Source organism: Anguilla anguilla, chromosome 7 (genome assembly GCF_013347855.1).
Source record: "Anguilla anguilla isolate fAngAng1 chromosome 7, fAngAng1.pri, whole genome shotgun sequence".
Classification (NCBI taxonomy): domain Eukaryota; kingdom Metazoa; phylum Chordata; class Actinopteri; order Anguilliformes; family Anguillidae; genus Anguilla; species Anguilla anguilla.
The window spans coordinates 14,052,195-14,070,823 of NC_049207.1; the positions used below are offsets into that span (position 1 = coordinate 14,052,195).

Genomic DNA, 18,629 nt, shown 5'->3' on the forward strand with positions numbered 1-18,629 from the left:
TTGGTGATGCAGGGCTGTTAATATTTCATTAAGTGATTATACAGTTTAAATAGCAGATATAATGCAGAGCTAATTTTAGGATCTTGACAATTACAGTTAAACTGATATTCCACTCAATGGAGTCATTCACGGAAGAAGTCCAACTAAATTTTCAGATTTAGAGGTGTCTGCAAAACATATATACATTGGGACACTTGTGACAACACAAGGATGGCTGAGTGTGAATCAGATTTGTAGGCAGCTTTTATTTTATTTAAAAAATGTATCAAAGATAATAACGATGTTTAAAAGACAAACCAGAGCACATTTTATAAAGTCAGCTGAAATACAAAATATAGGCTACAAACAATTACATTATAAATGAATAAAAACACTGCCAGAGTAATTACATAGTAACTACTATTTAGCTACTATTAAAAACAAATACAATACAATGTGAGAGCATTAATATATAATAACAAGTAATGGAGGAAGTAAGGACACTATGTGAAAAAATCTTACAGCTCAACCTGGAAAATCCCAACTATAACTCACAAAAGCGCTAACTATAAAACTGACTGTAATTACAGAAATCATGTAATAACATGAAACTGCCGGCTCAGGATAACGTATGATAAAATAACTACTAAATGCATAATTTCACATCATTTAACGGCAAGATGCATTCATCATCTCAAATTAGAGAGGCATAATGGCTAATTTAGTTATCGGTTACCCACTGTCTGTACCAAGGGGTAGATGTTTACCAAAGAGAAATGACAGTAGGTCAAACTTTGATTCAGTTGACAATTGCTTGATGCCTGTGCAGGGTACAGTAGGATGCTTTGCTTTTCCTGAGAGTTAAATTTCAAGCAAGTATCCAAATATTGTATTGGACATGCACTTTCATGCCTTAAACCAGTTTTTTCCCCATTGCTGATAAACTGCAGGCATGGATGTGGTGATCTTTCGTAAGCAGTATTTTATATCGAAATTCATATTCAACATAACACTGGAGGTTGTAACAGGAAGAGTGTCTACACTAAAGGTTACTCAATTTTACATTAGTATGCTAAAAAAATACAATATATACATTTTAAATAAACAAGCAATATTTGTTTAAAATACTTTGCACTAAAAATGAAATATGTGAAAAAAATATATAACAGCATGTGTGGTCAAGTTACCTCTTATATTAGAGCTATAAATATATTAAACATTACATTTTTCCATGAAAGAGACAGCTAAATAATGCATATTGTTGTGTTTATGTTCCACAGGAGGTTGTTTTATGAAGCACTTCTCAGTATGTATTACAAATGCAGGTTATATATCCCATAAAGAATAAGTTATTTTCATTCACCTGGTAACTTATGAATATGGACTTGTGCAACAATAGCTTTGGAATTCTTGGATTATGAATAGTTATGTACAGCACACTGCAATAGCTGCATGTTTTCAAATTACAGCCGTATCTGGGAGCGTCACTGTATATGCTTTTACATTTTTTCAAAATATATACATTTCATATTATTTTATTAACTATTTATGAACTATTTTAAAAATCTGCTCATTAATTATTTGTTTTTTTTGAAAGGACATATGTTTATGGGACCTTCAAAGTTATAAATATTAAAAAGGTAAAAACAAAAATCTAATAAAAATGCTAATGAGCACATCCTGTTGAGATTTACAAATGCAAATACAACAGAGCGGCAGATGCAGAACCTTGAAAACTGGATTATGGAAGGTGTTGAAATATTGTCTCTAGCTTTAAGGTATGTTTTAACACTGCACGGATCAATCAGAAGTTTCATTCTGACAAAATGATTACACATCTGTGTCCAGAGGTGGAGGGATGTCCCCGTAGGGTGACAGGGAGTCCTGACTGTGGGTGGAGCTTATTCCCGTGTCTGAATCGGTGTCCGCGGCATCTGCCTGTGACAGGATCTGACCCAGCTTGTTCTGTACACTACAGCCCCTTGCCTGGCAACTAGGGCCATCTGAGAAGGTGCATGCTGGGCTGTCGGCAGTGCATAGATAGCTTAGCTGCACTGCCAGGTGCTCACACTGCTGGCTCTTTGAGCTCAGAACACCCTCGTTTTCATTCAGCTCCTTCTCCAGTTCTGTCACCTGCGCTTGTAAGGCTAAACCTTGGCGCATGCTACGCTCCAAGTCTCGCCTCAGCCCCTCCAGCTCGGCATCGTCACAGCCTGCGTCACCTGCGTCAAAATCCACGCACGCCGCTGCCCCCTGTGGCTCCTGGGTGCCCGTGACGCATCTGCTCTTTATTTCTGAATCAATGTCGCAGGAAAGCTTCTCGATGAGGTCCCTGTGCTTCATTAGTTGCGTCTCCAGCTGCTCGATGCCGTCAGTGGAGTACAGATACTCCTGAAGCTGGTCACCCATGCGGTCGGAGACACTCCAGTGAGGAGAGCCTTCCTGGTCAGGACTGGCAGACAGCTCCCACTCAATCCGCTCAATCTCCAGGTCCAGCTCTCTCATTCTGTGGATCTGCTGCTGGATGGTATGGTCCTGAGCAATGATAAGCTGGACCAAGCTGCTGATCCCCCCTTCATCCCTGTCCTGGGTGGGTGTCTTCTCCTTGCGGATCTTCTCCAGCTTCCGAAAAGCCTTTTTCACCATCCTCTTCTGCCTGTCCACGGGCAGAAATTTGACATATTGGGCTGGGCCTTGTTCCCATCTTTTTGATTTTGACAATGCCCCCTTTGGCTTGGAGGACCTCTTGGTGCACAGTGTCACAGACTCACTGGTCTTCAGCAAAACAAACTGCACAAAGGGCTTCTCGTCCCCCCAGGCGTTCCAAAGCCGGAGGATCCGAGTGAGCGGGGGGAGAGCTCGCTCGAAGCCCTTCCACCTCTCCAGGAGGCAGTACTCCTTGGGCTCACCGTGCAGGGACCTCTTGTCCTCTGTGGCAGTCTTGTGGTCCTCCAGCAGAGCCTGAACCACATCGGCGCAGGTGGTGTGCTTGGACACCCCGCAGACCACCTTCTCCTCCTGGCACACCCACACCTGTATCTCCTCTCCGGCTGGCAGAGCTTTGTCTTTGCTTTCAGACCTGAGGCAACACAAACCCAACAGTATCTGAATCAGAGGAACAGATGTGTGTATTTATCTCTATGTGCATTGCATCTGTAGAGATGGGAGAGTGGGGCTTTAACAACCCCATAATGAATGAAGCACCATATGGTGACTCATATAAACAATCACGAGTCAGATCTCTATTCAAGGACTGGTTTAAATTAGTGAATCACCAATAACATTTGATAGTTCCATACATTTCAGGGCTCATGGAACCTCGCTCAACAATAACTGCATTATAGTTTCTTTACTAAGATTCCAATAGCTTAGAAAGCTCCCTCTGCACTCAGTAAACTGATAGGATCAGCCAACGGTAGGTGACTGCTTATGATAAAAAACTGAATATTTGAAATCTCTCAGGGAATGAGAAACCTACTTAGAGAGATAGGGGACACTGCTGCAACAGGGATACTGGCTGCACTACACTAAATATGTTTTGATACAACTGTAAGATCTCATCACAGATGCTCATTGCTGGTGAGCAAACTAGCTATATTCTCATTTTTTCAGCTTTTCTGTGTGTGCTTTTTCTTGCAAAGTCAAAAATACATACAGTACATGCATCTAATATTCACATTATTTCATTTGTGACTAAAATTTCCAAAACAAAAACAAACTTAGCATCACTGCATTTTAAAAAGTCCTATCTGTCTTGTACACTTTACTGCACAATTAGTACATACAACATGGATGTGGAAAGACTGTGACTGCAAATCTTGCAATACTCCTTGAAAAACTGCTCTTGAACAAAGATATTTATGTTTCTACTTTGAAATACACCTAGATAAGAGTGGCAGCTCATTAGCGTTTCTCATCTAGATGATTATTGACTGTCTGGCTTGCAGACGTCTAGCAAAAGATAACTTCTGCCCCTTGCACATTGTTGTGGTGAAAATTGGGGACAGCTCACCCTGCAAGAAGGGGTCAGACAAAACGTTTGATTTACAGTCAGCTACTACAACATTATCATCTACTCAAGGGCTGAGACAACCCCAAGAAGCAGATTGTGTGAGTTTCAGAGGTGATGGATGACCTTGTTGGAAAGTTATATTTATGCGACAACATATCTGGCTGGTTAATGGTTAGGGGTTTTGGGTGGATAAAGCCATCAAGGCAAATAGGAAAGCTATACAGAAAGCAAGCGAAACGCAGGACAGCATGTGCATAAACAAAGTACAGCCTGTGCATGAATGTGATGCACATTATATTACAACAATTTCCCACAAGAGCCTCAAGACTGTCAAAAATGTATATATAAGCTAGTGTGCATGTGTTTACTGTGAACTGCAGTCTTTTCATTCTACATGCTATTTGTTATTCAGTGATACAATCTCCATTTTCCTACTGTGCCTGCTACAGCAGTACGTGGGTCTCTTTTCTATGGTACATTAATAAGCAGGAGCATACCTTCCTCCATTACTCACCTTCCAAAACATTTCTGGGAAAGAAACATGCATTGCAATGCATTTCTTTAAATATTCAATGGCTCCCATGAGAAATATTTGAGTAGTTGTGATATTCAAATTGTGCCCCCAATATGTCACAACCCAACAAACAGGAAACAGCACAAACTTTTGAAGTGGATCTGAAGGTCCTACTCCCTTCATCTGCTGTAGCAAACCGAACACAGTGGAATTACGCACATTCCAACGTAAACTTTTTTTGTCGATGCTTTCAAGCACTTTCTAGAGGAGAACATTACCATACGAGATCTCTCTACAGCTGTGAGGTTGCTCAGAGAGCAAAAATATTTATTTCCTCCTTTCTGAACAAATTACCTTTTTAAAAACAGAAATAGAAAGAGCTCATTAACTCATTGTCCCTTTGAGTTTATTCACAGCAGTTAAATCACTCGCCTGCACTAAAAGTCACAAGGTTCTGGAGGGAAGCACCTGTGTTTGTCTTCCACAGAACAGGCAGGCCCAGGCCACTGTTCACATCCTGCCACCCTTCTACTGCAACCTACATCCACAACTGGCAGCTGGTGAGCTTTTTAATGGACGAGGTATACGGTGGTCTATACTCACAGCCGACTTTTTTACTTGCTTGAATCTATGGTATTCCTTTGGATTCAACAACATTCCTGGACTTTGACTTAAAAAGAAAGGAAAGTGTCAGTTTGTTTTCAAAGTAAAAACCTATTTCAATAGCCTATATTTTATTTTAAGTCTTTGTCTTAAAGAGTTAGCAGTAATTACTTAACTCAGTCTTAATTAAGGACACATTTTGATTGAATCCATTGTTTGTGCAATTCTAATGCTCGTGTGTGCCCTCCAGCATGGACAGCTCATTTCAGCAGTGAGACAACCATATTTTCACTATTATTTTATTTGTCAGGTCCCCCTCTCAATGGCTTTTTACCCTGGTAAAATAAATAAATAAATGTTATCCAAACAAACCAACCAATTAATATTTTGAACAAAAAGTAAAGAACAATACACAGTGAACCTCTTTACACAACTACAGGCTTCTATGAGAAGTCACAGGATGTTCTGTATTGTATAAACTGAGGGTAACACACAACTATGATGTTCCTGGGTGTAATTTTAAGACATGGATACATGACAGTAAGTTCTGCCAAAAGAACTGAGCACTGGCTATAACTAATCCAAATTTATGCTGCTGTTCCTCCAGTGCAGTGTCAATCATCAAACAAAAAATTAATGACACATTCCAAGTAACTATTAGGTAATTATAACAGCCACACATAAGGACCACCCAAATGGAAATTTTCTGATTTCCATGCCACTACAAAGTCAATCTCCAATAAGGAACTGGTTATTGCAGGTTGTACTAGTGGCTTCAGCCATTCGGATACAATAAGAGCCCCATAATTTTGAAACTTATTTCAAATATGAAAAGGGATTAAACGAGAAAAACTAAACAACAAAAGAAACATCAGCCTATCATTCTCATATAGCCTAATTAAATCATATCCGTTAAAATATGCAGGTGTACTGTAATTGAAAATAGCACATGGAGTTACACCTCATTTCACAGTAAATGCGCTACAAGTGCCATTGGCATGTCGTCAATATTTTAAAAATAGACAAAGTGTCCAGGCTCGTAATGCGTTACGGTAGAGGATTTAAAAAACGAACTTCCTTTTTTATCGGGATATTTTCATCCCTTAGATGATTCACCGCCAGATACGGATCACCAAAAGACAAAACACTCGCTTCCTCTTTGTAGACTCCTTGGATAAACCCACACACCTAACTTCATAGCTAAATCCTTAGTTACTATGGAGGCTTTTAGAGATCTACCAAGGAACACAAAAATGTCCCTTTGTTTTCTAAGGAATCCTTTTCTAAACACCCCCCCCCCCCCCCCCAATTTCAGAGAGTGTTTCGACAATTTAGGAAGAACACTGATAACATTGGACTTATACTGTAGGGGCTGCAATAGTAAAAACCAACATAAAAGTTTTTACTTATTTACTTGTCACGCACACTCACTGTCTTTCAGGGGTGTGAACCAAATGCTCTGTACATTATTTACTCCGCTTAAAAGATTTACTACATTAATTTGTGCTGAGTCGTTTGCTCAATGGTGCAACAGTAGCACCAGTGGGAATCACACTATCCTTCCTATTATAAGCTCAGTTCCATTGCCACTGCACTCTCATTGCAACAACTGTTAACCCGCGCACACATGCTGTAATTTGGTATATCAAATTGGACTGCCTAAACGTAGTATGACCGACATCTGTTTAGACCTTAAGACTTTAGCAAACTGTAGTTATACAGACATAATAATCATGGACAGCATGTTTGCCTTGCCACAAATCTACAGTAAATTGTAGGCCTAAGCATAAAAAACATTGTTCTCCTTGATACTGTGGATTAAACATAGGGCTATTAGGCGTAGGTCGAGTAACTATCTGAGTTTGGACAGCATTAATCTTGTGTGCAACTGCCAAAGACTGTAATACACTAGTGGTATCTAGCACTTAATATACGCCTGAGAGCATTTCCTCAGATTCATTCTCCTGTTTTTGAAGCACAGTGTTTGTACAGAGTTTCAACAATTTGAAAAGTGGATTTCCCCCTTCAAAAAATATTGACTAGTCCTTTGAGATAGAGCACCAGCTGAGATAAGGACGCTGCCTGCACGTTTCCCTTTGTAGGCGATAGGGGTTGTAGTATATTTCGATCCATTTAACTTGTAAACGATATTCTTTAATCTCAACCACAGCAAAGATTTGCGGAAAGGACGGTAAACAGCAATTCACGCGTCTGTGACCAGACGACGCCAACGGAAAATAAATCAATTTTTCAACACCTTGGACTTCTGACATAGCCTACGATGGTTGCTCCTTTTATGATATATGAAATATCAAAAAAGTAAATCGACCGCCTAATTAAAATGGCAAACAAATTAAACTAAAGAATCTGGCGAATCAAACACTAACGAAACACTAACGCAACAGGAACAATCAACACGCACGAGATCAGTTTTTATATTCCCATCCCAAATATGACATCTGTCATGCGTATCATGCGAGCCTAATACTGGTACAACAAGCCGCATAAGAAAATACTCTCAGTAATCATAGAGAAAACATTCAATATTAATAACACATAGACTTGCTGTAGCCTAGCCCAGTGTTAAACATTGGGCTGTTCAATATTTAGAACGCCTGCCCTTGACTCAATTTCGAACAGAACGTTACAAGATGCACTTTATTGCTTAGTAGAGAAGAAAAGGGCAATGTGCTTACCGAATTCAGTCAAAACTGCATTAGTTAGCTTGCTTCTTATCTTTATGTCACTATATTGCTCAGCATCAGTTTATTAAATTCATTATGATCACAGTCGTGATGGTCATTATCATCATCATCACCACCACAGATTCACTAGGCCACCGTTTAGCTTCTACGGGCCTGTGAAATTGATCTCAACTATTTACAGCCCTTAATAGCCGAATCAAACGCAAATCAACATCTTTAAGCACAACTTTTCCCTTACAATTTAGTTCTTGCGTGGTGCTTTCTCTGTAGGCCTATTATTGGTGGCATGGGAGATACTGATTGTTAGCGGCGTTGGAACACAAATAAATGACAACTAGGCTCGGAAACCGATGGCCAGTATGCTTGGTAAATACATGGCCATGTGTACACTGCACGTTATTGAAAGCTTGCAATGTTCATGGCACATAGCGTTTTCCGCTATGGAAATAAGCAATACAAATAAATATGTTAGAATAATTCAATCTATTTATAATATCCATAGACTACACTACAGCACCGGAATTGCACCGGCAGAGTGGCCTTAACGTATTAACTACAGCAAATCAAAGTTACAAAAATCCTATCATATACTATAATCAAATACAATAGTAATAGTAATAGTAAACTCCTCATATCACATGCCAAAAACAAGGTTAGGCAGCCTCTTTTTAAGAATGCACCACTATTGCTAATATTAGGATCAGATTACCAGACATCTGATCATCAGAATCGCTGTCCTTATTTTCAACGACAAAGCAGGAAATGGGTCAAGTTGTTCAAAATTTAAGACAACAGTGTTTTAAAATGCAAAGTACCTGTTTCTCAAACGCGCTTTGAGAAAGTTTCTTCCGAATGGTGCCATGGCAACACTTACAACCCTAAAAAATGTCCTGGGTCTTCAAGTCAATATGCCGGCATAGCGGTGAGTAAAGCAACTCGAAATAGCCAAGGACAAAACGGGACAGAAGAAAAAAAGTTGGTAAATTCTGATGTTACACTCACTCTTTACAGTCCCGCGTTCCGGTTAAGACCGTCCCCTTTTATCAGAGGGTGGCGCTGCAAATTTGCTATGGCCAAAGAATAGGAGGGGACTGCTAAAGTCTTCGTTCAACTTTTTCTTTGCTAACTCTTTGAACATATTAATCATAGCCTATACGCTTTTGACTGTTTCGTTAATGAGCAAGTATGTTCTAGAGTGTATAGACTGTTATTTTAAAATGTTTAATGAAAGTAGTCCATAGTTAAACTATATGAAACCTAACACACATCGTACAGTTCGAAGCATGTTTATTATAACACACTTTTAATTTGTTATAGCTTAAGATACATTGTTTTTTGGTTTCGTTGAATGTGACATTTTGATTAGGTGAATGGTTGGGGAGGCGCAACAAGAACACGAACAAATAGAAAAAAATATATAATAAATTCCATATTTGCACTTTCCTTCTTTCCTTTTCTTTCCTCGTAGACAGCTGTAGCGTCGTTCGTTTTCTGTGGACAGCAGAATAGATGTTTCTGTTTTAGCTGCCAGGCAACGCGGGCGCGTATTGACGTTTCTCCTTCGGCGCAGGCGCAGGCGCAGGGACATAAAGTGGCAGAACAGAGACGTCTAGTGGAGCGTCTTTTATCGCACTCGGGTGATGAGCACGCAGCTATTTTTATTTTTCAAAGGTCCCTCGTCATCAGGGGTTCCACATCTTAAAAAAATAATTTATAAAATTGCATAACTGAGTTAAGTTCTGAGTCACTTTAGAGCAGATCAGTTTAAATTTAAATGATAATTTAAAAGAAGTACAACACATTATTATGTTGTGCTAATGACTATGTTTTTTAAAACAATATTAATTATACATTGTTTTCAAATAAAATATTTTCTCTAGTAGTTGTGCTAAAATTGATAAAAAACAAACAAACAAAAACAACAACAGAGAAACAAGTAGTGCCTGCTGGAATACACACTTAACTTACATGCTGAACATGCCATAGTCTTTTAAAATTCAGAATGAATTTGTCAGTTATGGGAAAAACAAATTGTAATTGAGACAGAAGTTGCATTTAGATTCTTCACGGAGCAGTGGTCTGGCTGGAAACCAGTGCAGGATGAGCGAACACCCAGCTGCAGTAGATATGAGAAGCTACAGCTCCTGAAATTACAGATGTTGTCTGGGAGAAAAAAAGTAATTTTTATTGAATGTAATAAACATTATATCCATGTAATTATCTATGCTGCTTGTAATTTGATTAGATTAAAAACAATAGTTGAACGCAGTAGACGAATGTCAGTACTACCAGAAAAACTTCTTTACTGTTTTCTGTATAACTCTCCATTTATTTCATATACTTTATATAATGATCAGTAAAACTATGGTATTACCTGCATGTCTTTGCCAGTAATCAGTGGCAATATTAATATTATGTTAATATTAAGATCATGTTAAGATTTCTTTTCTGCATGAACTTTAAAAAAAATATGTGTAGTGCATATCTACATGCCGCTCGACAGCTAATGACAGGGTATTCACCTATGTGACGTATGATGTTCCCCACAAAAACGAATTTGCGCAACAGTGGTGACGTCTGCGGTGCTAGTGACACAACAGTAAGCTGGAAGGTACAAACACGGAGTGGGTGGAGGTGGTGGGGGGTATTGGGGGTGGAGGAATCACTCCTGACATCACACTGAAGCCTATATACCAACAGAATGGAGCCCACGGCTTCTTATTCGACACCCAGAGAGCACAGAGACTGGACTGAGCAAAGACAAAGAGTCCCGTTTCTCTCCTCCTTAATCCCTACCTTATGGACCTGGCTGCTGCCTAGATGCACATAGACAGTGGATTTGGCAAGATGAGGGCTCTGACTGTTTGCATGGTTTTCCTCTTCCTAGCTCATGAAGCGATGTGCTCAGGTAAGTATCACTAAACTTATTTTTCTCCCGAATGTGCTGTGCCTCTGGAACTGGGAACAGCAGATGCAAAGGCACACTGAGTGTTTGATTGTTTGGGGTAAAGTGGTGGAAGGGAGTGCAGGTGCAAGTACATTATGTTTGCAAAGTAAGTTGTAGACCCCAAAACTGTGCTAAATATTTTTTTCTCTGTCAGAAACAACGGTTTGTGGATGATGCATTATTTTAACTGACAAATTTTCACTTGCTTTCAAATATCTGTTACATGAAGTCATTCATCATAAGTCCAGTTAATTATTCGGTGCTGTAAAATTAATGTAGGATAATGTATACAAAAAAAATTCAACACATTTGCCAAAACACGAAGCTCAAACGCATTTCAATAATCCATAAATACCTAAAATTCACATTTCAGTTTTATGAGTTTCATTCTGATACCCTTGAACACATTCTAGTTTTAAGTAAAGTTTCAAAAGAGGTATAGTGAACATGTGCTCGAATGCAACCAATCAAACACCTACGAAAACTGTTGTCCTGTATGCTTGGTACTAAAGCTAAAATTTTGACAGGATTACTGAGCAGCTAGCACACTCGACTGGATTCATGTTTTTAAGCTTTCCTAGAAGAATATTCTGACATATTTAATTTCATTTTATTAATTGTCCAGGCTAAACTGTAAGTGAATTGCAATTCCAGGAGTCAAAAGGTAACGTCTGCAATAACTGGGCATTTCAGTAGAATACCGACAGGGTGACCAGATCCATTATGTACTGGATGAAGCAGTTTATTGCATAATTTACTCGTATGAATTGTTTTTCATAAATGGCGTGTGCGGATACCCCTCTTTGAGCGGTGCTGGGGTCAAAGTAGAATCCAAAGCGTATGCAAAGGAGACATTCAGAATTCCTGCAATAATCATTTGTGACTGGGATGTCATTGCCGTTATTCATTTGCTTTGGAGATGCTCATCCATAGCAACTTATGACACATTGCTTTTATATGCCCATTTACACAGCTTGAATATACTGAAGCAATTCAGGATAAGGAGCTTGCTGAAGGCTACAGTGGCAGTGCAGTGCTCTTTTTAAATAATTTGTGTTCCATTCCGATCTTATGGGGACCTGTAAGGGTACGCCGCACTTTTTGTCAGGCTCACTTTATGTTTCACTTCATAAAGCCTTTATTAAGCATATAAAACATGCATGGACACAATAGTAGTGCTTTATAAATACTCAGGACCAACTGCAGCACTCCATGAAGCCTGACAGTGACAACATGCTATAACTGAGGTATGTCACTCTATGTCAGCAGTCAAAAAATAAAAAAACAAAAATTTTTTAGCTGTTATATATGAGGCTCATGACATTTGTCCACGTCCAGTTGCAAACAAAAGTAGTTGACTATGACTGAGCTATATCACACAGGTACTTATAGCAATGAAGAAGGGTCTGGTCATGCCAGATTGGTTAATAATAACATGCTCAGGGAGACAAAATAAATGTTGCAGTGGACAATGTTAACCATGATTTATGAAATGTTGCAGTGAGACACTTTAAAGGTTTGAGCTAAAACTGGCTGTGTCTCGGTACAAATTGATTTTGAAACCTATAAAGTGTTTAAAACGAAGGTTAAGAGCTATTCATCTCTCTTTTTCATCCACAACAAGCTTAAAGCAGGTCGCTGTAGCACTCTCCCTGGGTGCAGACCAAATGCTGAAAGCAGGGAGGTTAACAGAAACATCTCCAAACGACTGCAGGGGATTATGAGGAATAGGCGCTACAAGCAGAGACAGTGCCGTTAGAGAACGTGAGCAGATCTGCACATTAATAACCAGGGCAGCATGTCTGCTGGAAGGGGGGCAGGTGTCACGAATCAAATGAGCTCTAATGTCTTATATCATCTGACTAGATCCTCTTCATGTCTGCCTTTTATTTAAATGGTTTTGTAAGCATGCTTTAGAAAATGTGTTTTGTCTGCAGTGTACCCAATCTTAATTAAACGGATGCTAATGTATTTTCAAGAGAGCAGGTTTGATAAGGTAGTGGGTGCACCTGCTGGACATTTAATAAACCATTAAAACAAACGTTGAACAAATGTACTTTGCTTGACCCAGTGACAGATTCTGAGCAGGAACGGAAAGGAACAGAAGAAGAGTTCCTGAACAGTCTTTTCACTTCAAAGGTACGTCCTGTTGGGATCTTTTGATCCAGGTCAGACTGCAGAGAACAAAGCACACAATACTGCCTGCTTTCTGTCTGACACCTCCGGAGCAATGCAAAATACAGTAATGTAACTTTTATTGTGGGTGTGCTGTGTATATCAATTCTCACGTTGAATTATTCATTGTAAGTAGCAATCCACGCACGCACATATGCATGCGCACAGACCATGCACGCACATGCATGCACGCACGCACGCACACACACACAGAATTTACACCTGCCTGTGTATTTGATTTTCCATAGTTGTAAAACATTTTTTTAAATATTTGTTTATTTAATGAGGACATCAGAGTGACGGCACAACATGCAGTACGTAGCAAGCACCAGATGCAGTATGTTAAGTCGTTTCGATGCTAGTTCAAAATACCTGGATATCACAGACAACTGCATAAGTTGCTAGTTAAAGAATGTTCAGATAGCACTGCTTAACAATACCTTAAATGGAAAATGCAGATATTGCAGTATTTTTCCTAAGAATTATGACAGGGTAATAATAGTTTTGTAAATAGTTTTGAAAATCACACTGAAATAATACCAGCAGAGTAGGCTATATAATAATACAAAACTGTTTACAAGCCAATTAAACGTAAGCATTCCCTGCGTGTATTACCCATAAAATTACACTTAATAATTTGTAGATCAAGTTGTATATCTCACTGTTTGACACTCTTAGCTACATTTATGAATGGCCATGAGATTTCTGTATTTACTGTGCATTGACATTCCACCAACTGTGAATGTCTCTTTATCATGTTACATGTGACCTGACTTAAGGAGTGGTCATACTGTTAGGAAAAATGAACCCCTTACACATTTTCTGAACATTTTGCACATGCTCTGTATTGTGGCTTTTGGAGAATGGTGGATTTCATAACCGTTCATATAGAATAATGTACTGCAGCACCGTATGATTGTTGATTTCCAACATTAATTCCATAACTGTTGCATCGCTTATGTCTGTATATAGCATCTCAGTGGATTGGGTGGGAATATTGGTCTCAAACCATACAGATTGATCAAATCTCATTGCATTTCCCACTATCACCAGAGGTAATTTCTTCTGTTAAAGAATCATTGCTATCTCTTCTGTCACAGCTCCTGCTGTGACTCAAATTTTGTTATATGAAATGAACTGTGAGGCACTATGTGCGAGCGCTCAGATATATGAAAATACATTTGATTGAGTGCTTTATTGATTAAACTGGGAATAGCCCAGTTGAACACAGGAGACATTCTCCTACTGGTCACCGATTAGCCACCCTCTGTGGCCCATAAAAGAAACACAGTAAGCACTCTGACAGGTTCAGATTCAGTGACATAAATTTTAAAAGTATATGATATCCTGCATTATGTGGGGAGAGGTCCCTGGTGCAACATGAATCCTATGGCAAAGAGGTCTTAGCTGCAGGCATTCTCAAGTCTTCACTGCTATTCACTACACTCTACATGATTAACATGACAGGCAGTAATGATATCCAGGGCCATTTTACATGTTTACACATTTACATTTGCAGATATACACCAACACAATTCAGCTCAAGTGTCTCATTCAAGTGCATAGAAACACAAGCCTTAACTACTGTAGCCATATCTAGATCCATCGCCATAGGCACAGATCTAGATCACTGCAACCAGCCAACAGCACAGTACTTCCCTAAGCCAAATTACATTAGATCCGATTGATCTGACAGCAAAAGACTGACCTGATTGATGGATGCTGATTTAGCAGGTACCACTCAGTTGTTAATGGACGCAGGTGTAGCATTCCCCTTAAAAGTAGAGCAGACAGTCCGCCCGCATTTTGTATATATTTTTTTGCTTTGTGTGGACAGGGAAAAAGCAGAAAGGGGAACAGATAGGGAGAGGATCACAGCTCAGAAGGTGCCATTGCAGGAGATCAAACGTCCAATTGTGTAGAGGGGACCAGTATATGGCCTGAGAGTCAGCTGCCCTACAGACTACACCACACACCTTAGCACAGACATAGGCCTAATAGGCATTGATGAAATGAGGAGGGAGACGTTCAGAAGCTGCTGTACTACAGATATCTATGTGGTCATTAGATCTGCAAATGATCAGTATCACAATCCAATTATGTCCGACTTCATTTTTATTCGATCCATGATTAAAAATTCTAAAGGAATGACAATAATTATTAAAGCACCATATCACTAAAACATTAGTAATTAATTCAACCATCCGATTACAAAACACAATTAATTTAAGTGTTTCTTTTTAAATTTGATTATGGCACATTACATTATTCAAATTGCCATAGTTATCACTGGAAAAGTGCTATGCTAGGCATGTCAATATATACTTGAACTAGTGTCTTCCCTCAGGTTCAAGCAGGTTCTGGGAAACCCTTTTGTAAAGGTTTCCAACCAAATAGTACAGCAGAATATCTGATGAGTTAGATTAAGTATATTCTTTTTCTGATCATAAACACATCACTGACACTCATGCACTTTGGAAAGCCATTGCTTTCCAGTCCATTTTTTCCTCAGTCACATTAGCTTGATAAAACTCACAAACACTGAAATAAAATGCAGTATGAGCGCATCAGTAGGGCTCTAAGGCTTCTCTGGTGTGAGCATGGTGGCAGGGCAAATTGCCTTCCAGTATAGTGGCCAGTTAGGAGCTGTACAGCAAGACGTGCCGTTTGTGTTTGCAGGTAAGCAGACCGCAGCCGAGGACCCCTCTGCTGGACGCGTGCGGGCTGATCCAGAGCCTGACTGGGCGGGGTCAGGAGGCGTGGCTGAGTAATGGCGAGGGGCTCGTGCCCAGGGAAGCCCTCTCCACAGAGTCTATGGAGGGGCTGTATGACCTAGAGAGCCTCTGCAGAGTACTGCAGCCCAGAGAGGTGAAGAACACAGCATATGCGCGCACATATGCATACATTCAGCACGCACAAATGCACACTCACACATGAATGCATTTATACAATTTAAAGACCAATGCCATGACACTTTCTGTTAGATTGTGAATTGTATTGCAAGTTATAAGAGTCTGCTCAATGAATATAAACTAAAATATAACTAAACTTTGAAAGTCTACTTAAAAAGGGATACAACAGATTTAAAAGTAAACTGCAGCTTTCAATCCCATTGGTGCACTCCCATTTTAGCCTAGCCCCGTGCAGTGAGTCACACACACGCACACACACACATAATCATTATTCTTAGAACTGCAACAAAAATCACCACCTATTGCTCTCCGGCAACGGAACTGAAGTTGGTTTTGTGTTTCCTTGTCTTTTCAATACACACGCAGGTTATACACTTAAGTGAGCTAAAAGCCCTTCTGTAATCACGGCTCACTACACAGTATTATACATGCAGTATTATAATCCTCCCACAATGACAAGTAGTGGAATTTTCCGCATGCTGGAGCCAAAAGAGGAGGACTTCATTGGGATGGAGATTGCTTGCGTTCACTAACAACCGGCTTTTCGTTTCAGATCTTTCACGAGTACCTGGAGTCTGACCTCACAAAGAACAATGCGAATCCACCAAAAAGGAAATCGCCCTATATACTGAAACGCCAGCTGCACATGAGCAAAACCAGAAGGCCGTATATTCTGAAGCGCAGTTCATACTACTGACCTCTGCTCGACCACCTGGAGCCCCTCTAAACTCTCAATGTGCATCTGTAATAACTGTATAAATGGTATTTATTGTTCTGTGTTTCTGATGCAGAGGTTTCAGTTTTTCATCCTCAGACTCAACATGAACTGTGTAAATAAAAACCGCACCAAGATTGTATCATTAAAAGTCTAAATTATGTTGTTTTCTTCTGTTTTGATATTTTTTTCAACATGGATTTCAAGTTCACTGTGACATTATGAATGACTAAAAAAAAATAAAATAAATAAAAATAATAATAAATAAAAAGAAATCGGTAACACTTTCCATCGGCAACACTTTCCACTTCAACATACAGTAAGGCTGACATAACATGACATAACAGCTATCACAAGATGGCAAAACAGATGATGCCAGTTCAAATGACATAAAATGGTCATCACTTCTATCGGTAAATGTTATGACAGTAATTTCATACCATTTCAACAGTCATAACATTTACCAATTTACCAAAATTAGTTTAATATAATTTGACATCAGCCTTATGTCCAATTGGCTCAAGTAATATATTATCAAAAATGCATTGACTAATACGATACAAATTGAACGACAAATTATGCTGATTAAAAAATAAAAACAAAATAGATTAAAAACTATCTTCTAAGTCTTCTACAAAATCATGTCTATTGTCTCTAAGAAACTAGTTCACTCGTATTTTAGCTAAATATGGTTATATAAATGTTTGCTTACAACTTCAACTTCTCGTAATGAGTTGAAGCATTGTATTGTCATTGTGCAGACTGCCAATAACAAATGTCCTGCAATGCCTCCTCAGGAAATATACTGAAGAAAAAGTCAGAAATATTTTATCTTTGGCATAATCATTTTTGAACATTCAACGTCTTGAAAAATAAGGCCCAACATCTCATGACAAGCCAATGAGGTTGCCACTGGACAGAAAACACCCCAAAAAGATCCCTGTCAGACATTTGGCTATTGCTATTTAGCACTGTCGGATTGACTGTAGTCCTTGCAGAGCCACAAGGTGCGCAAGTTTATGGTTACTCAGAAGTTCATAGTTCAGTAAAAGCAGCTGATCACAGTTTTTCATATTCTAGAATTCTAAACTTAAAAGAAAGTTTATAGTCTACCCCTTACCCTATGGCTTTCTAAGGGAAATAACGCACACCAGATTATTTGAACGACACAATATGATTTAGTCCTTGAAATGGTAATGATGGCTCCAACTACTAACTGGCTACCAAACTAGTAAACATGTTTAATGAACGCCTTAAATGGCTCTTGTTCAGACTTGTGCTTCATTGGACAAGGTGTTGAGTGAGAAGGGGTATAATAATGGTGGACCCACATTGCGAGTGCATGCATATATTTCTCTGTGTGACTCAACCAGAACTGTGGTGGTATGGTGCAATATGGAACCTGCATGCTATACAGAAAAGATTATATCATTTTACAGAAAAAGAGGGATTTTAAGGTCAATGGAAATGTTTGTTTAAGGATTATGTACAATATTATTTTGTGCATGATCCCCAGAATAAGGTAAGATTTCACTGGGCCCACAACTCATCTCTGGACCTTGGTTTAATTACAGTAAGTGTGGGCAAAAATAAATAGTATTATTACCCTCCTTTTACAATCATCCTTTCTTCAGGATTCATTTACTAGATTAAAGCGTAAAAATTATATTTTTTAAATATTATGATTATGAATACAGACATATTTTACTTGACGCCATCAATCCACATTGGGATTTATTGGTGCTGTCCACATTTTAAATATTTGGTTTACCCACCATCTAGTGTTCAAATTATGTACTACTGCTTGTTTTCTGAATTTCTGACAAGATAGTTCAAATAGTTAAAATGAATTCTTCAGTTGTTGTCTGTCCCAAAACAGCAAAAACCAGTATTACAAGGCATAATTCTTTCTCTTCATCTGCATTAGTTCATGCTATTAATCCCAATAAGGTACTCTCTCTCTCTCTCTGTCTCTCTCTCTCTCACACACACACACACACACAGGCACACAATACAGTTTAATTAAATTTAATCAAACTAAATCTTCTTAACATGTTGACATGCTGA

At 39.0% G+C, this 18,629-nt stretch overlaps 2 protein-coding genes across 2 annotated transcripts; one reads left to right on the forward strand and one right to left on the reverse strand.

Moving 5' to 3' along the window:
* Positions 1-225: 225 nt before the first annotated feature.
* rassf9 (Ras association domain family member 9) lies at positions 226-9,247 on the reverse strand. The gene is made up of 2 exons (XM_035426954.1): positions 8,629-9,247; positions 226-3,058 (listed from the first exon to the last, which is right to left on the reverse strand). The coding sequence occupies exons 1-2, from the start codon at positions 8,673-8,675 to the stop codon at positions 1,810-1,812; spliced, it is 1,296 nt and encodes a 431-aa protein (XP_035282845.1). The 5' UTR covers positions 8,676-9,247; the 3' UTR covers positions 226-1,809.
* Positions 9,248-10,522: 1,275 nt separating this feature from the next.
* Positions 10,523-16,713, forward strand: nts (neurotensin). Its single transcript, XM_035426955.1, has 4 exons — positions 10,523-10,721; positions 12,832-12,899; positions 15,615-15,803; positions 16,401-16,713. Exons 1-4 carry the CDS (start codon positions 10,634-10,636, stop codon positions 16,542-16,544), a joined length of 489 nt encoding a protein of 162 aa, XP_035282846.1. The 5' UTR covers positions 10,523-10,633; the 3' UTR covers positions 16,545-16,713.
* The last annotated feature ends 1,916 nt before the right edge of the window (positions 16,714-18,629 follow it).